At 40.5% G+C, this 19652-nt stretch overlaps 2 protein-coding genes and 1 long non-coding RNA gene across 3 annotated transcripts; 1 reads left to right on the forward strand and 2 right to left on the reverse strand.

The window, feature by feature from the left end:
* Nucleotides 1-2575: 2575 nt before the first annotated feature.
* On the forward strand, nucleotides 2576-6914 carry LOC123327331. The gene is made up of 2 exons (XR_006542027.1): nucleotides 2576-4640; nucleotides 4884-6914. It is a non-coding gene; the product is annotated as an uncharacterized LOC123327331 (long non-coding RNA).
* Nucleotides 6915-12784: 5870 nt separating this feature from the next.
* LOC6725796 (multifunctional protein ADE2) lies at nucleotides 12785-15682 on the reverse strand. Its single transcript, XM_002106757.4, has 5 exons — nucleotides 15390-15682; nucleotides 14729-14932; nucleotides 14434-14578; nucleotides 13961-14073; nucleotides 12785-13884 (listed from the first exon to the last, which is right to left on the reverse strand). The coding sequence occupies exons 1-5, from the start codon at nucleotides 15409-15411 to the stop codon at nucleotides 13082-13084; spliced, it is 1287 nt and encodes a 428-aa protein (XP_002106793.1). The 5' UTR covers nucleotides 15412-15682; the 3' UTR covers nucleotides 12785-13081.
* LOC6725797 (ubiquitin-like-specific protease 1D) lies at nucleotides 14882-19081 on the reverse strand. Its single transcript, XM_016172651.3, has 2 exons — nucleotides 16221-19081; nucleotides 14882-14932 (listed from the first exon to the last, which is right to left on the reverse strand). Exon 1 carries the CDS (start codon nucleotides 18732-18734, stop codon nucleotides 16335-16337), a length of 2400 nt encoding a protein of 799 aa, XP_016039120.1. The 5' UTR covers nucleotides 18735-19081; the 3' UTR covers nucleotides 14882-14932; nucleotides 16221-16334.
* Between the last annotated feature and the right edge of the window lie 571 nt (nucleotides 19082-19652).

The raw sequence follows: 19652 nt of genomic DNA on the forward strand, positions 1-19652 counted from the left end.
TGCATTTTAGTTCTTTTATTTGGAAAAATTCATAATAATAAAGGACAAAGTGCATTTTTTTTTTGCTTGATAAAATTGTTATAGCATTAATTAATAATGCGTGAGTAACATAAAAATGTAATTAAGTTAAGCTGAAAAATCGACAATATTTTTAAGTTTTCATAGTCTAAGTGAAAATAAAGCAAGAAAGCAAGAAACCAAAAAATACAAAAATGCAGAAATGGCAAATGTAAAGCAAAAACGGTTAAAAGCGAAAATGAGTTAAAAGGGAAGTAGAAGAAAAGGGCAAAACAAAAAGGATGAAAGCAAATAAAGGAACCAGTTATTCATTTTAAATTTGAGTGAGTGGTTCTGCATGCGGATCCCTAACCCCCCTACCCCCCTTTAGAAAGAGACAGCACATTGTGTTTTTCAGCCTGTCTTCTTTCCTTCACTTCTTCATCTCCTTCTGCGCCTTCTTCCCTTTTCGCTGATTTTCTGCTGCTGCGTTGCGATTCTTTTAATTCAGCTTTCTTTCCCTCTCCGCTGTGTTCTCTCTTCCTTCTTCGCTCCTTCTCTTCTCTTTCCCCTCACTCCAACACTCATTTCATCTTTTTTGTCGCTTCCTTTGCTTTAGTAGCTTTAATTTGTTGGCATTGCCATTGCCGTTATACTGGCCATCCTCTCTTTCTCGCAATCTATCGCGCCCTCTCGCACTGTCTTGCCCTTTCACTCATTGCTCTATTATCGTTATGGGTCTTGTCCTGTGGGTTTTATATGCAACACAATCACTAAGTTATCAGTTATTTGTTTATATGTTTTTTTTTATCAATATGTAAAAAAATAATAACAAAACTAATAACAATGAACGATAAAAAACAACTTTTTTGGCACACGATTTTTTCGGGGTGGCTCTAGAGGTGGCTCTAGGCTCTCTCGAATTTTTGTTCAAGAGCGAGAGAGCGGAGAACTCTACAGAGAACAGCTCTTTTCTACGCATACAATGACATCAGACAACTGTATGTGTGCTCATGTATTGTAAATTTGACAGAATATACCCTTCACCATAGAAGTTCTTAGACTTTAAGTCTATATTATTATTGATCAATTGGCACCATTTGAAAAATTATTGTTTTGCATTGCCTTAATTATTATTATTTAAACATAGCTTACAAATAGTAATAGCCGAATCTATGCATGTACATAACATCACAAAATAAAAATTTCAAAAATTACTCTATATTAGAATATTTGTCATTAGAAAGGGTATTCAGCTTGCGACGTGTGAAAAATTAATAAGGCAATGTTTGTTGAGTGCTTGTGTCCGGACTTCGTGCCTCACGATCTGAGCCGAAAGTGGTTGCACAGTGCCAAGCCAATGTACGTCCGTTCCGCATCTCACTGTCAAGAAATTCTTTGCACAGTATTCTTTTGTTTACTATTTTGCTCCTATTCCGAGAAATTTCGATATTCATTTACGCTTTATGCGTTGTGTGAGACGTCGATTTTTGTGTGAAATTTAGTTTTGTGAAATTTAGAAATGCCTGGCAAAAGATTGAGTTACGAAGTAGTTAAACTGATTTATAATAATTACCATTTGGGAAAATCTGTCACGGAATTGTCAAAAATGTTTTCTGCATCGCGGAGAACAATTTATAACGTAATCAATCGCGCAGAAAACAAGGGCAGATTCAAATTAAACTGTAGAACAGGACGTAAAAGTAAAATTTCCAACAGTTCAGACCGACTAATCATGCGAAAAATTGATGAAAATCCGCATAAGTCGTTAAGAACTGTTGCTAAGGAGCTTAAGGAGGAGTGCGATCTGGATGTGTCACACGAAACAGTGCGCCAAGCCATACTCCGCCACAAGGACCACTCAGGAGCAGCAAGCAAGGCACCGATGCTGTCAGCAATTAACATCGGGGAATCGCTGACTTCGGATACATCCGATGTGGAGCCGGAAGCCGAGCCTGATAACGATCCCGAATCGGATAACATGGAGGATCATGTTGAAGATTATCCGAACAATTCTTCAGCGGGGAGCATCACCGTTTCTTCGCATCTGCAGCATAACGGGGAATCGCAGACTTCGGATAAATCCGACAGCGAGTACGAGTGCGAGCTGATGGGAAAACGGGTGGCCAGCCACTTCCGGCGAATGCGTCCGGATCAGCGACTCTTCGCCGAACGGATCATCAGCGAGGTGCTGGTCTACGGCCGATTGAATCGTCTTTCGTTCGAGAACCAATTTAGTATGACTCAAAAATAAGTAAAACCAAACTAAACTAAACCAAACTAAAACTCAATTCAATTCAATATGCGAATTCGATTGAAAACTTATGAACGTAATAACTATTTTAAAATAAACCTTTAACGATCAATAAATTAATTTTAGTTCTTTTATTTGGAAAAATTCATAATACTAAAGGACAAAATGTATTTTTTTTGCTTGATAAAATTGTTATAGCATTAATTAATAATGCGTGAGTAACATAAAAATGTAACATAATAATTTTTAAGTTTTCGTAGTTTACGTGGAAAAAAAGCAAGAACCGAAAAATTCTATTTTTAGCCGCCTGCAACGCTATGCAAAAAAGCAAAAAATACAAAAATGCACAAATGGCAAATGTAAAGCAAAGCGAAAATGCGGTGCAAAGGGGAAGGAGAAGAAAAGGGCAAAACAAAAAGGATGAAAGCAAATAAAGGAACCGGTTGTTATTCATTTTAAATTTGCACATCTTGTTTTTCAGCCTGCCTTCTTTCTTCGACTGCTTCATCTCCTTCTGCGCCTTCTTCCCTTTTCGCTGATTTTTTGTGTTCTCTCTTCCTTCTTCGCTCCTTCTCTTCTCTTTCCCCTCACTCAAACACTCATTTCGTCTTTTTTGCCGCTTCCTTTGCTTTAGTAACTTTAATTTGTTGGCATTGCCATTGCCGTTATACTGGCCATCCTCTCTTTCTCGCAATCTATCGCTCCCTTTCGCACTGTCTTGCCCTTTCACTCATTGCTCTATTATCGTTACACAGCCAAAAAAAATGGGTAGCTCTTAGAGTAAAAATAATATCAATATGTTATAAATCAATAAGGCTCATTTATCAAGAGAAGATTTCTCTTCACATTTGTTGCAAAATGTTTTATTTATAGAAAACTAATTAAAATACATATACCGAGAAATATTTTTTTGTGTATTTTTTGGTTAAGTCGGTTCTATTTTCCTTTGATTTTCTTTATGATTCGCTTAATGATTCTCTGTTTTCGCCAGTAAGTTGGTAAATGACAGAAGGGCGGAAAAATAGGGAAAGGGCATATTCACTAAGTTTTCACTGGTGAATCACTAAAAGAACTTTTCGCACTGTGTAGCCACTTTGCCGTTGGGGTTTCTTTTCTGGATTTTTTTCCTTTCCTCCACTTTATTTTTGGGATTTTCGCTTCTGATGTCGTTACAGTTGTTGTTGTTGTAGCCGGCATTTAGCCGTTTCGGGGAAAAAAAACAAAATTTAGCCAAATTACTGTCCCCAGTTATTTAGCCCCCTTTTTCCACCCATTTCGCATGCACTTGAAAAAAAAACGCGTACGTTTGTCAAGATATACAAGTTTTGCAATGCTTTTCAAACAATTTTATATATTAATTTATATAAATATATTATTAATTTAATGTTTATTCATGCTTAAACAAAATATGCTAAAGTACATCGAGTTTTTGAGAAGTGCATGAAAAAATGAAACTTGTAGTTTCTGGAAAATTCGCATGTTTGAAAGTTTTGATGTCCTTTGTGTGTGAGTGTATGCGTGTGTGCATGTGTGTGTTTGTGTGTCGCCATTTGCCTTTCTCAGCGTCTTTGGTTTTGACATTTTGCCTCCTTTACTAAAGCCCCACCCCCACCCACTCCTTTACCTACCCCACCACACCCCTTAGTCACCAACTTCCTACGGCAAACAGTTTTTGGTCGTAGTCAACCGCATTAATCCATCCCCATCTCTCTCTGTGTGTGTGTGCGTGTGCGTGTGTGTGTGTGTTTGTGGCACAAAATGAAAATGGCAAAACAAGGTCAAGTGTAGGGAGCAAAGTTTGTTTGAGTGCACACACACGCACACACAAACTACATACAAATAAGCAAATAACACAAAAATAAGAAACATTAAGTTCACATCACTTTTTCATCAAGAGATGCTTTTTAGTTTCATAACTTAATACATTTTAAATGAATAAACTATAAGTTTGTGATGCCAAAAATATATTTCTTAAGAAAAACCACATGAAATTGTTTTTGTTTTTTCTTGTAATATATTTAAGCTAAATAAGTCCAACAATGCGTCATTATTTTTTTTCTTGCTTTAATAAATAAACAAGTCGTTTCGATTTTAATCAGCTGGTGCATCTAGACTAAGTGAAACATACATAAACATGAATGTACCATACATATGTATGTATATATGTATATTAAGTTATATAAGTTAGAACAAGTGAAATCGTTCGATAAGGCTAAAAAAGATGACAAATGAATTGATTAACAATTAAATGAGGTTTTTTTTGGGTATCATTATTGTACTGTTTTTTTTCTGTTTTCATTGGTGCGGTTATATATGTATGTACATACATACATATGTATGTACATGCGTATCAAGTTTTTTCAACTGTAATATGCGTATAATAACTTTGGTAAATATTTATAAAATATATATATATTTTTTTTTTTTGGTTTTCTGCCCAAAGTAATGATTTTATGAGCGAAAAAGGGCCATAGAAGTTTTGGGCCAGTGAGTCACGTTCAACAGGCGCAGTCTGAGTTTTGAGGTTAACTTTTTGACGACAAAATAATTTGCACAAAGGTGCAAAGTATTTTTTTTGCGTAAAATTTTTGCTGCTGTTTATTTAACTATTTTTTTTCTCTTTTTTTTTGAGCGCTGAACCTGACGGATTGACAGTCACTCGCTCTGCTCTGCCGGCGTCGACGTCGACTGCGCAACGACACCTGTGGCTATGCGAAAAAGTCGACAAAAAATGTGGAAAAATAAATGAAATAAAATAAAACAACCCTCGTCTGAGATTTTGCTGCCAATTTTTCGCAGGCCTATGCAGTAATTTACCCGCTCTCTTTCTCACTCTCATTCTTCCTCCTGCTCTTTCTTTTCGTTTGCTCGAAAAAAGGTGTGACGTAGAAACCGAAAAAACACACAACCAAAACAAAGTAAAAATAAAAGAAGTGGCAAGAAAAAAGCTTGGAAACAGCAGCTGAAAGTGTAACTAACATACACACACACATGAAATTATATACCAATAAACACACAGAGGAACAGACACACAGGTACGGGTACGCAAAAAAGGAAACCTAAATAAAAAAATTAAATGGAAATTTCTGATATAAAACACACACATACTCGCACTCACACAGCGGAGCCGAGTGAAGTTTGGCAACGTGGCGCCGCAAACGCGCAGTCGCCAGAGAGCGACGCCGGCAGACACAAAAACAAACAGTAAGCAATGTCGCACGCGTGAGTGAGACGGTCAGATGGCGAGTGAGGTGGTTAAGTGAGGGAGCCAGTGCGTCAGAGAGTGTCCAGTGTTGTTTTTGCGCAGTCCCGCACGGCAACAGTGCACAGTGGGACAACTTGCGCATATCAATAATTATTACTGTGACCCATCATCTATTTCCTATTCATTCATAGACTTATGGTATTTTAAGACATTCTAAAGTCAGGTTTTTTATTAATATACGAATGTATTTGCATATGCTTAATCTCATCATTAAAAATGAATATTAAAATTAATTACTGAAGATGCCGCTTCAGCGAAAATAATCTTAATAAAATGTGTTCACAATTGATTAATTATATAATAAATATATTGGTAAGCTACATCTCGATTTAGTTAAACACTGTTCCACTGTGCAACAGTAACTGGTTCACTAGAAGAGGGAGCAAAGAGCAAGAGCGGTTTGCAAAAAAAACAGGTACCCCTGTGACCAATTTGATGAGTTCTGTAAATGAAATTTTGAATTATGTCAATCCATTAGATGTTCCTGTTACAAATTTTATGCCTAGCACTTTTTCTCGCTTGTGTAACAATATTTTAATTTTATTAACATTTTATGGAAAATCTGACTAAAATGCTTGAATTTGCTATGCGTGAAATTATTCACACCAAAATGCATTAAATATTCAGCAAATTTCATATACCAATAATCAGATGTCTTGCCAAATTCGCCACTGGGTTTCAGTTTACCGCTTGGTTGCTTCTTCTTCTTGCACGCTCTTCTCTTCTTCTTCACCACGTCCCACTTCATCACTCGATCTCTTCCTCTTTGCGTTGGTACACAAAAAAACACAATTTTTTTCGCTACAATTTGACACACAAAGCAGCTGTCTGCATAAGACCGCACACTCACACACATTGCACATATATTCATTGCATACATACATACATTTGTTCATATTATATATCTCACGCTGTGTTGCCATAGATACAAACAGACTCACGTAATTTATATATGTATGTGCATATATATACATTCGTATGACTGAGCGGGAGGGAGAGATGGCTATGGTGAGCGGGAGAGGGCTATTTGTTATCTACTGCGCATTGTCTTGACGTTGTTTGCGTAGTTGTCTGTATGTTTGCATGTATGTATGTGTGTATGTTTGTGAATGCGAAGATGAAGCAGAAGTGGAAGAGCAAGAAGAAGCACAACAGCATACCAAATAACTAGCGCAGACGTAAAAGGGGCAAGAGAGAGCGAGAGAGGGAGAGCTCACCAGTTAACATGACACGACCAACGTCAACAACAACAACGACAGCAACAACAAGTCAACAGAACAAACCGGCACATTCAACTTAAGCACACACACACACACGCGAAGAGGAATAAGATGATGATGATGAAGAGGGACAAGCGACTGAGACGCGAGTCTGATGCGTGCAAGAGAGAGGGCAAAATGCGAAACGAAAAACCAAACGAAAGCGTACAAATAAATAAAGCAGCAGGTACACCGAAAGAAAAATGTCTTGTAATTAAAACGAACTTAAGTGGCCCATGAAACAATTGCTAACAATCACGCTTTAAACATTTTCGATATTTAAAGAAAATAAAAAAATAGTGCATACCTCTGAGCTGTGCACAATAATAATTTCGCATAGCAATAGCAAACTTTTTGTCACAGTGCAGCTGGGTTGCCAGCAAGGGTCTGAAATAAGAATAACAAGAATAATAATATGAAAGGCGAAATAAAATGAAAGCATACGCAGCATGGACTGCGAAATTCTTAGGGGTTTGGGTTTCCTTTTGGGTTTGGTTTCTGCGCTTGGAATGGGAATGCGAATGGGCGGGGTGGGGGCGGTGCTTATGGCGTAGAATTCTGGCGTAACCCGAAGCTGGACATGCAAAAAAAAATTGGGAGACTTGTGGCAAAGAACTTCGAGGTCTTTGGGGGGGATCTAAATTCTTGTAGTGTTTATAAGGTAGCTGGGTCAATCAACGTGACGGGTTGGGGGAAGGGGTAGGAGCTGGAGGGGGTTAACGTCTCATAATCCGCTTAAGATTCAGCGAACATCAGCGGGGTGCACCACGTGCTAAAAGTTGTTTTCTTTTTTTTTCGATTTCCTTTACCTGCCAGTTTTATCCCCTTCCACTTATTACCCTGCACGCTGTGAATCTGGATAACATCCCATGGGCATCCAATATATCCCCCCCCTTGACCACTTTCATCATCTATTTTGGGTTCGTAACCACATGGGAGTGTCAAAAAAACGTGAGTGATTTAGGTTGGGCATGTTTCTTGTTTCAGTTATAAACCTTAAGTAAGCTGAATGCACATATAGTTCAATTAGGAAGTAACTAAATATTTACATAGTTCTTTATTTCTGTAATAATAACAGTTTAAACCCAACAGCGTTACTAGCATTCCTACCATATTCATCCATTGTTTGATATCTGTGTTTGTCTCGAATTGATAAGTTCAAGGTCTCAAGTTGGAAAAAGGGGGAGGTTCCTTGCCGAACGGAGTGTTTGACGTCATTCTGCAAAACTGACATGTCTCTTATCCTCATCCCCGCCCACCAAAAACCCTTCGATTTTTTGGTTCTCATGACAGGAGTCGAAATAACGTAAGCGATTTATTGAAGGTTCAGATTCATCTGCTTTAAACTTAAAAGAAAAGTTTTAAAAATGTACATATTATTTAATTATTAGATGGATTCATTTACATTTCTTGCTTATCCATTGTATTTGCCATTGTGTTGTCATTAGAAACCAAACGGCTTGTTTTAAAGTCCTAAGCTGTTGAAACTATCTGAGATATTTTTTTATATTTATTAAGTGAAGAAACTGAGATATTGAATTAAAATCATGGTAGTTTGCGAAATTAAAGGACCCAATTTAAGTGGGCTACAATAAATAAATAAATTGTTTGTTTGCATTCGGTGACAGCTTCCATAGAAGTACACACATACATGTGTATGGATGCATGTACATGTGGTAGATAAGATGGAAACGTGATTCCCCCAACCGCAGTGGATGCGATCATTCGCCCCCAAAGTTGTCATGACACCCCCCCCCCCCTCACGCTACTTCAAGCTGCCCCGTTCTGCCCCCATTTCCTATTTATAGCCCCTCGTATTTCCCCCAGATCCCCCACACTTAAATACACATGTCAGTTCGTTTCGAGTGTTGTTGTTAATTTTTGTTGATGTGTTTTTATTTAGATTTTTTATTATCGCGCGCTTTTTTTTTTTTTATTTCGGCTTATCACTTGTCCTACCTCCCGTTTTAACCTCTCTCCCTCTCTCACTCACTCTCTCTCTTCCTCTCTCGCTCGCTCCCCCCGCCAACCATTTTCACCAACAGTTTAAGTTGATGTGATCTTTGTTCGCCGCGCGCCCAATTCACAGTTAAGCCATATCAACCAAGATTGTTGGAATGGGGAGGGGGGGTGGAAGAATTCGGCGGGAGAAAGAGGAGGCAGAGCAATAAACCTAACCTGAATCTACAACAACTGGCTGTTCTGGTGGGTGACATTGCCAGAGAGAAGCGAAAAGCATGAGATGGGAAGGGAAGGGCAGAGAAGAAATGAAACAAATAAATAAAGAAAAAAAGAGAAGGAGAAAGAAAGGAGAAGAAGAAGAGGAGAAGCCGAATAAGCGCAAAGTAGCGCAACTTGCGGTGACAACAAAAGCAACAACAATAATAAAAAAAACGACAACTAGAACAACAATCGACGGTTACAGCCACAATGCGGTACAGTGAACACCAGCCAAGTGACTCTTTCAAAAGTTAGTACAAATTTTCAAAACCAAATATGATCTATAGAATATTTGTGCATATGTTTGTGCATTGTTTTAAACTTACCATAAAATAAATTAAAACAAGAGAAGAAATCTTAACCACTTCCATGTATTGATGTGACCTTTAGAGTAGTGTCCACAGTTTCATCGGCTTGCCGGTTTTGCGCGCGTAATCGATGCTGCCCCATCCTCAGCCCACTGCGCCCGTTCCCCCTGCCCCTTTCGCCCATACTATGTACATATGTATGTATGTATGTAGAAACCGCTTTACGATCTTGTATTACGTGTTGGTGTTTTGCATGTGGTTGGTTAACAATGTTGTTTTTGCCATTTTACTCTGGGCTTTGTGTGTGCACCGATCGGTTTGCTTCTTGTGCCGACTGAATAATCAAGTCACAGTTCCAGTTCCACCTCGCTCCATCCCCCCCGCATCCAACCATTCGGTCAGTGGCTTGGCACCCAGCAACAACCAGTTATATAGCCATATCCACACATACATACATACAGTACGTACATGTGCGTGTGAGCGGGACGGGGGGAAACCGGTTTCCTTTTACTGTCTTGCATATTTTTAGCAACAAGTTGAAAGAGTTGCCTCGCCAAATGGGTACAGCAGGGCCTCGCAAAAACGAACTTATATTGTAGAATTTTTACATAAGTTATTATCTTAGTGTTGAAGAATGTTTATGTTTGGAAACTGGATGGTAGTCCACCTTTAGGCACCTGTTCGGTAAAATATAGTTTTGAGTATAGAATATGCATATTTAAGAACAAATTTCTAATTAAATGAATGTGGCCTGTAGCCGGCAGAGTGAGCGGATGATGGCAGCGGGTGGGAGCGAGAGGTGAGACAGTAAAATTATAATGAAAACGTGTAGAGCGATCGACTGCGATCGCGGCATTCGCGCTTGTAACAAAACAGTTTTTATTCGCAAAAACAAAAAAAAGAAAAAAAGAAGAAAACCGAATCGGCAAACAGAAAACAAGGAATACAACAAAGAAACCAATTGCGGCTGGCGTGGGATGGGTTGAGAGGGGGGTGGGGGCAGACGGATGCCACAATAGCAATAGCCACCGCAAACATAGCGCTGCGTCATTGACGTCGGCAAAGCAGCGACAGAGGCAGCGGCAGCGGCAGAGGCAGCGGCAGAGGCGACGCCGCAAAACAATTGCCGGCCATTGTTGTCGTTGTATTTGCAGTTGTAGTTGTTTTTGCATTTGCTTTTGTTGTAGCTGGGACCCCAACGTCGCAGTTACTCATTTTAGCCGCAAAAGAAAAGGGCATGCTCGAATATGGACACGGGTTCAATTTGCATAGTTAATAGAACTGAAACTCTTGGTACTGGCACTGAAATTGAGGTTAGGTTCCCGCCTAGGTAATTTTTTGCTAGCTTTATGTTTTATAAAAAAAATTGTTTTATTTTGATAATTTTTCGTCTTCTTAAACAAGCGTTTTTAGGCAAAATTTTGTACCTAAAAACCTTTTTTTTTTATAAATATGTGCTGTATATACTAATTGCTTGCATTCGCTTAAAAACTTTAAATACACATACATATTAAGATATCTAGTTTTTAATCTGAATGTTAATCTAATTTGGCTATAATATCACAAAAGCTTCATTGAATTGCAGGGTATTTTCTTATGAACCAAGCTCTTGTCTTTTTTGTGTTTTCCTTAGTTTTCTCAACATTTTGTTACATTTGCTTTGCCATTCATATTTCTTATTGCTTATTGTTGTTTCCAACAACAGCAGACACTTGTGTGTGTGGTGAGGGAGGGGGAGGTGTGGCGTTTCGGTTAGTGCGCCAGAGGGAGAGGCAAACACACAATGGCCACACTTTGACCCTGACTTTTAATGTGTACACTCGCCGTCTCACTCGCACCCTTCGCCCGTCCCGCTTCTCTTATGCTAAATTATTGTTATTATTATGAATTGTGCTTCGTTGTTTGCGTTTGTGTTTGTGCTTGTTTGTATTTTTGTGGTGTTGTCTGCTAAACACTAAAGTATGATTAATTGACCTGCGGTGGCCGGCGCACTTTAGCACATATTTTCCCGGTCTCGGTACTCCCCGCCTCTCAATCCCCTACACCACAAGGTAGCCATATGATTTTCGAAAGGAGCATATACATATATATACATACATGTATTGTAGGTTCAACATCATTAGTAGTTTACTATCATTAGCATTTTCATTTGAATAAACAAATTGGTTTGTATTTTGATACACTTACTTTATTTTTTCATTATTTTTTAAAATTACTTTTGTTTAATGTACATAAAATATATACCTAGTTTTATTATTGTACATTTTTCAAGACATTGAAGCTAAACTAAACTAATTAAAATAAAGCTCTTGGTTTACATTTGATAAATAAGTGTTTTATTTACAATTTTTGGAAATTAGTCCTACTATTTCTCTGTTCCACAAACGTGCTGTGTTACACATTTTTTACGCATCTTAGATGCTATTTTAATATATAAACCATAGACATGGCTAATTGTGGTAAGCTTTTCCCGGTTTTTTTAATTGGTTAATATAGACAATAATCACGTTTAAAAAGTGCAACAGCTTAGTCATTCAAATCGTCATCGTCTCAGCCCAAGAGTATGCTATCAATTAGTTTGAACCAAAAATTTGCAAGCTAAACAAAAACTTAGTTCTAAATTCAAACTAAATCTATTTGAAAAAAAAACCAACAAGTATTTAAAATTGCGTTTGAATATTTAATGAAAGGATGTCAGTTGGGAAATTGGCTAGGTAACGAATGCAGATTTCGTCTAAACTTGGCTAAAAATGGTCACAAAGTTAAAAGAATGACTGTTTTAAGCAGCTATTTACCAGTGCTAACGATTCCTATCACTTTTTGACGGATTTTGGAAATTTTATTTTTGGACCAATTTTCGCATTTTTTGTAAATCAAAATTTGCAAAAAATGGCGAAAAAATAGAATTCCAAATTTTGGACACAGTTCGATTGGAAATTTAATTACGAGCTCAACGAGGTATGACATTCCATATTCAGGTAATTATTTTTAAAGTTGTGGCAAAAAAACGGATTATTTTTTGACCGAAATTAGAAGAAGCGGGTTTTGCCAAAAACGTGATTTTATAAACTGAATTTTAGTCATAACTTAGCTAAAAATTGTCATATAGTTGAAAAAATGACTGTTTTGAGCAGCTAATTACCAATGCTAACGATCCCTATCATTTTTTGAAGAATTTAGAAAAATTAATTTTTGGGTCAATTTTTGCATTTTTTGTAAGGGGTAACATCATCAAAATTTGCAAAAAATGGCAAAAAAATTGAATTAGCATTTTCGAACACAGTTTGATTGGAAATTTAATCACGAGCTCGACGAGATATGCCATTTCATATTCAGACAATTATTTTTAAAGTTGTGGCAAAAAAACGGATTATTTTTAGTAGGAAAATTTAAAAATGTATTGAAATTTACGTAATCAAAGCTATATTTCTTTCACGTTCAGCGCACCATTACAATTACAAATAATTAAGCTCAAAATGCGTAACATTTAAAATGTAATTTTTATTTTTTGTTATTTCGAGTTCGTAACCTGTCAAGAACGTGGTACAACAAGTTGAAGTCATGCTTTCCTAATACTAATAAAAAATAAAAAAATGTTTGGTATAAAAAAAAAATAAGGAGAAAAGAAGAATTAACAAAGAATGGTATCTGATGATGACCTTTATGGGATCCCTGGATGATCGCCGAACGGCAATGATCAGGTGAGGATTCTCTATATGGCCTCCTGGTTGATATCCAATGCTGATATCTCTAGGTGATCACCCAGCAGTTGGCACAACTAAGCATTTCGCACGCCGCGCAACTCCTTGTCGGCCTTCTTGAGAGTGATAAAGTTGTTGAGCGCCTTGACACGCAATTTCGACCAGACCATGAAGTTGCCCAGCCCCAGAATGGTGGCCGCATGCAGAGCAGCTGCCTCTGGATACAGGACTGTGGCACAGCCCAGGCCCGATGGCAGATTCAAGCTGGACCACACGTCCACCTGCATGTTGTCCGATTTGACGGGCGGACAATTGATCACCGGATAGTTGGTGCTGCCGGAAACGACTGGACCCAGTCCATTGGATCGCCCGGCGACGGCCACAAAGATCAGGTTGCTCATCACCGATTCGTATTCGCGGACAATGCGCAGCGTTTCCTCCGGTCCCTTGTGGGCGGAACTCACGCGGAGTTCCACATTGAGGCCAAGGGATCGACAGCTGGTGGCTATCTTCTCGCTGTGCGATATATCGGAGGCACTGCCCATCAGAACGACAACCAGATGATCCTTCTTGGGCACAATATCAGCCAGTTGTTCGGCCACCCAAATGAAGTTCCTCTTCACCGTATCCAAATCGCTGGCAGTCACCGCTGCCAGATTCCGATACACCTGCTTGTCGACCATCAAACGCTTGTCACCCGCTGGCCACAAACGCCACGAATCGGAATCAATGATGTCGGCCAGCACAATGTTGCCATCGGCGCAGATACCGAACTCCACTTTCATGTCGATCAGGGCGCAGTTCTTGGTCTGCCACGCCCTCTCGAGAATCTCGAAGACCAGCAGTGTGGTTCTACGCATAATGTCCACCTCATCTTGGCCTGGTTTTTGGGAGAAAAAAAATACAGTTGCCAGGTTTAGATTTGTATATGTAAAAGTGTAGGTGCAAGTACCCACCGATCACCAGGCCATTCAGCTCGAATTTGGCGGAGATAATCTGCTCCTCGCTCCACTGGGGATCGTGGTTGGCATCGTCCTTGAAGAACGTCTCCTGCTTGGGCGGCGAGAACCTGCGCAATGCAAATGTAATTTTTTTAATAATGTGTAATGAATAAATTAAATCTCTAGCGAATAATATATCATATAGTAAATCAAAGAGGCGGACTGGTTGGCAATCAAAGCCATAAAAAAGAGCTATTGCCTTGGAATGACATCAAATGAAACGAAAATCTTGACTTGAATTACAGATTTCGATGGCTTTGAGGGCACCAACGAGTGTACAGCGCTTATCAGCGATTGTTGACCCTGCTGCAGTGCATCGATTGCATTTGAATTTGTTTACCGCAAGCGGACACAGATAACACAGAGATCGCAACGAATCGAATGGGGTGATAACCCCAGCCAGCAAGTGGCTGTTTACCATTACCAACCTGTAGCCCTCGGGCACTCCGACATTGCGCTTGAGAAACGAACCGGTGGCCAGGCGACGGGTCACCCACTCAATGGGTATCATCTGGCATTTGCGGGCGATGAAGGCCTTGGCGCCGCACTGTTTCACATAGGCGGTGCGAATGCCTGCGGATTGAAGAGCATTCATTAATTAATTGATCAATCTAGTTATGCATCTTAGTCCATTTGACTTGTATGGTTGTATTGGTAATGTACATTCCATCGTCTGCATTTTGTATATTAGTTGTTAATTAAGTTGAAAGCCATTCCACTCACCTGCCTCGTTGAGCAGCCTGAAGACCTGGCCGTTGGTGGTATTGGAGATCTCCGCCTTGCCGGCCAGATCGTGAGCTTTGACACCATCGCCGGCGGTGATGCGATCCTTGCTGAGGAGCAGGCACAATCCTGGCTGCTCCGGCAGATCGTACACCTGCTTGGTCTTGCCCTCGATGATGACCTTGCCGAGCTTGTAGCCCTCAACTGTGGAAATTCAAGTTGCAGTTGCATTTACCATCAATATATATATATGATTCTGATTTATGGAATGGAAAGAAACCTTGTTTACGAAAATTCCACTATTATCTTGATTTCAACAATGGAAAGTTAGAATTCTTGTTTACAGCAGACAGCTCGAAAAACAGCATTGAAAGATGATAGTACATTATACTTTCTTGATTAACAGAACCAGGAAAATTTTCCGTTGCTCAAGTTGTTTTTTTAGGAAACCCGAATAACTGTGTAAATAAATCCAAGGCTGGCCGAAAAACATAAACAACTGATTTGCCTTTCATCACATTAAGCTTGTCATCTTATTTATGAAAGTTTGGATAAAATGGATGGGATCTTTGGTAATATTTATGTTCTAGGAACAACGGTTGTTTATTTGGGCTTATGGAGTTTATAGTTTTGGGCAAACCTTGGCGATGGCTTAACTTACTGGATGTGGTTGTGGTGGACATCTCGAATCGCACGTTCTTGTCGCTCGACTTTCAGAATCGAAATTGAAACCAATTGGCTGGCTGTTTCACGTGTTGTGGGCTTTGCTTTATGCTCGATATTCGCTTGTGCCTTCCCACTCGCTCTCGCTCTATCGCTCTCTCTGTCTTTTTCGCTCTCTCTCTCTCTGTGCTTGCTCTTTTATTACAATCCGCAAACTCCGACGTTCGTCTGCATCAAAGAATCGCTCCAAAGCAACTGAGCGTCTATAGAATCGCCGGCGCGACTTTATGGCTCGATTTTCTTATCGCCGAACCCCAACACCAATGCAAAGAGATCAACGTGCGTGTGCGTGTGTGCGTGTGTGTGTGTGGGCTTAGAGTCGAGTATAATGCTGATTTGGTAATACCCTACAGTTTTCCAAATAGCTGATAACCGCGCTTAAGTACCATATAGTATAGTAGAATTCATTTTTGGCAATCTATAAAGCTATGCTTATTGCGTGACTTATTGTTATTGGGCCTATGGACCGTTTATTTAGCTATTTACAAAAAAAAATATTTTCTATTAATTTGGTGACTCTAAATTAGAATTTTTCTTGATTTTTGGCCATTCTCCACCTCCTGGCATCCAGCTCCTGCTATCCTGCTCATGCTGCTTATGCTGCTCATCCTGTGATCCTGATCTGTGTCTCTCTTTCTCTCTCTCTGGTAGGTAGCCTCTTTATCGTCTTGTTGGCCGCACTGCTCTTTTTGGTGACTTGTGTGTGTGTGTGTGTGTATGAACGTTTTCTTGCTTTTGGGCAAAAAACGTATGATTCTGGTGAACCCACCTTCGTGCCACTTGCTCCTCCTAGTGTTCCAAACGTGTGTGCATTGCGTTGTCGTCGTCTTCAGTTCTTCCGTGTGAAAATATAGTTTTCCGAAGCAGCCACTTCACAAGTGGTTTACTTGAGTGTATGCCTTCTTTTCGGCGGTGCTCTGGTTTTAAAACTATATTGGTTTATAGTTTGATTCTCCTCCTCCGTGTCACATTCCTTCCCGTCATCCGCATCCATCACCATTATGCCATTCAGTGTGGGAAACTTGATGACGGGCAAAGTTATGCCCTGCTGATTGCCCTCAGTCATCAGCTTCTGGATGAGATTGGCGATATCCTCGCGCTTCTTGGTTACTGTGAGCAGGTCAAACCAATCGATCAGCTCCGTAATGGGCAGCTTATAGTTAACGATGGGTTTGGTGAAGAATTGCTCCGCATACTGCAGCAGATAGAGGCCGCAATCGGTGAGATTCTCCTGCTGCGGCACCTCCACAATAAGACCGGGCATATTATCCCTGTTGAAGATGCGCGCCCGCTGTCTCGGATGCTTTGCCTTGTACTCGAAGTTGAGGTAATCCCGCAATATGGCCATATCTCGATTGCGTTTGCTGTCCGCCAACGAATCGAAGATGAGAATCAATGGCTGTTTGATTGGAATGTCTTCGCCGGGTGTCTGTACATCATCTTTAACCACGGAGGACGTCAGGTATGGAAAACATATGATGGCCAGTATCCAATGGGACTGATCGTTGAATGGTATTATGATGAAATCCTTCTCGAATATATTCACGTTTCGTGTCCACTTCTTTACCCTTTCGTGACGCCTCTGGGCCACCGGCGTCTTCTTCTTGTTGGGACTCGTATCTGTGGTCAATCTCTTGTAGAAAAATGTGCTAAAGATGTGCGTCCCATCGCGCTGACCCTCTGGTATGATGTTATTCTTTAGCCAGCGCAGATAAAAATCAATGATTATGTCGTTCAGATATGAGCCTTCCTCGAGACACATAAAGTCCTTAATGGTGATGCTCAGGCCACCGGTTCCGGTGGGCGGATATCTGAAAAGCGTTGGATTCTCGTCGACGGAGAGTCTTCCCTCTGTTTGGCCATTGTCGGCGGCGGTGGTCTCCTCATCCTCGCTGCTCAACAGCACAATGACATCTTCGTCAAAGTCCCTGCTTAGTATCCAGTTGCGGTTCCGGCGCAGGCGACTCCTCTCTGCGCGTTCTGCAGGTGTGGGTATAGTGTCACTAGTTGCTTTCTCGGCTGGCGCCGGTATGGATGCAACATTCGGTTGCACCCGCGTTTGAGATCCACCAGCTGTCTCTTCCGATTTCTTGCTAACAGTGGCATGTGCGACTTGGTCCTTCCACTGGATTGACTGGGAGCTTGCGAGAGCATCTCCAGCTGGTTGCACGCCCTGGAGACCATTGCTCTTCTTTGGAGAAGTTGAGGTGTTACCCGTAGGGGTTTGATTTCCTTGTTTATTGCCAGATGAACCTGGCTTGTCTTGAGCTCCAGCAGCTTGATAACCAATAATGTCCTCTGCAGAGTGGCGTTTCTTCTGTTTCTTGCTCTTGGGAGTATTTTCGTCTCGATCCGCCGACGATATCACTTGGGCGGTATTACTCTTTGGAGAAGTTGAGATGTTACCCGTAGGGGTTTGATTTCCCTGTTTATTGCCAGATGAACCTGGCTTGTCTTGAGCTCCAGCAGCTTGATAACCATTAATGTCCTCTGCAGAGTGGCGTTTCTTCTGTTTCTTGGTCTTGGGAGTATTGTCGTCTCGATCCGCCGACGATATCACTTGGGCTGTATTACTCTTTGGAGAAGTTGAGGTGTTACCCGTAGGGGTTTGATTTCCCTGATTATTGCCAGATGAACCTGGGTTGTCTTGAGCTCCAGCAGCTTGATAACCATTCCTGTCCTTTGCAGAATGACCCTTCTTATGTTTCTTGGTCTTGGGAGTATTGGCGTCTTGATTCGACGACGATACCACTTTGTCAGCATTGATGTCTCCCGGAGCGCAATGTCTTTTCTTGTGCTTCTTGGCTTTGGTTGCAGCTGGCTGGCAACCATTGTTGGCCACCGAAGTCTCCGATGGCTTGACAACCGGAAGAGATGGTGGCTCTTCAACGGGCACCGCGGACGCCCTGGACTGCTGCACCTTCTTGTAGTACTCCTCCGCCTTGGCAACCGTATCGGCAATGGTATCACCGATGGCGAATCCCACAGAGACCACCAAATGGATAATACCACCGGCATTCTCCATGCAATCAATCGTGATGTTATCCTCGATATGAAGGTTCATCTTGAGAAACAGCTCCTGCACTGTACACGCATGGATGGGCAGCTTGAAGGTGACGATGTGCTGCGTTCCAGAGCTGTAGATAATGAGCATCTTGGCACTCCGTTTGTCCTTATCCGTGTCGGCTCGATTGATCAGCAATTGACGGGAGACTATAATGAAGTCGTTATGGGCGATTCGACTTACCGCTTGCTCCTTCGCAATAGCTTCTTTGCAATCCATTTTCGGAGCCGATTCAACACAACATATGTACGTTAACGTTATGAAAGTTATGAACGTTATGGGCTCATCTGAAACTGAAGTTTCGGGATACGATTGCAAAGTATCGGGCTGCCTGATGTGCAAGTTCACTGGATGGGTGAAGTCACCTTACACGGTGACTTCGATCACTATATTCCTTTCATTTTGCAACCAGTTCGATTTATGCGATATTTGATACCACAAAAACTGGGTTTCTCCCGATTTTATGGTTTGTTTAAACGGCGTACCAAGTGCTGTATCCAAAAATCATCTGTGCGAGTTGCTATCGCCATCGCAGTTCTGTTCATATCGATACATGTGTGTTTCGGATTGGTCTGGATTTTACAGGGCGTTCTTGAAATATGTATCGATAGTCCGCTTGAAATTTGAAAGTTGAGAATTTTGAGAATCAATAATATTGTAACTGACTAGATATAAGCATTTAAGCGAATCTAAGCTAAGTTCTTTGCTTTTCATTTACAAAATTAGTATTCTTACATCTGGTATTAACAACAAAAACATATAACAATATCTTAAAGGGTATAACATTATCTTGTACGGGAATTTCAAAAACTGTATTCTCGTATTTATTTCAACATTTTGCAAGTTCAAGTACACACATTATCAAACTATAGTTTTGCGTCCGTCATCGGGTCCACCTGTCCGACTTTTAGTCGTCAGCATTGAGCTCCTCACCACACGGATCGCTGGGCGGCGATAAGAAAATCAAATGTAAACAAAAATATTTTTGTTTGTTTGTTTTTTGCCAAGAGCGTCTCCATAAAAATAAAAACCATTTCCCGCCGAATCGCTGACAGACACACACGTTTTCCTTTCCGCGGGCCAAAGGGCTCCATTTCGCAATTGCATCGGTTGCCAAGTGCGGAAACTCGCATTTAA

Source organism: Drosophila simulans, chromosome X (genome assembly GCF_016746395.2).
Source record: "Drosophila simulans strain w501 chromosome X, Prin_Dsim_3.1, whole genome shotgun sequence".
NCBI classification, from domain to species: Eukaryota; Metazoa; Arthropoda; class Insecta; order Diptera; family Drosophilidae; genus Drosophila; species Drosophila simulans.

What these genes read in the sequence shown, in the direction of transcription:
- LOC6725796 (XM_002106757.4), bottom strand. Translation starts at nt 15,411, where the DNA reads ATGTCCACCACAACCACATCCA. An exon ending in GTCCACCACAACCACATCCA is followed by an intron (nt 14,933 to 15,389) that starts GTAAGTTAAGCC and finishes GAATTTCCACAG; the next exon opens with TTGAGGGCTACAAGCTCGGC. An exon ending in GCTGAATGGCCTGGTGATCG is followed by an intron (nt 13,885 to 13,960) that starts GTGGGTACTTGC and finishes CCCAAAAACCAG; the next exon opens with GCCAAGATGAGGTGGACATT.
- LOC6725797 (XM_016172651.3), bottom strand. Translation starts at nt 18,734, where the DNA reads ATGGATTGCAAAGAAGCTATTGCGAAGGAGCAAGCGGTAAGTCGAATC.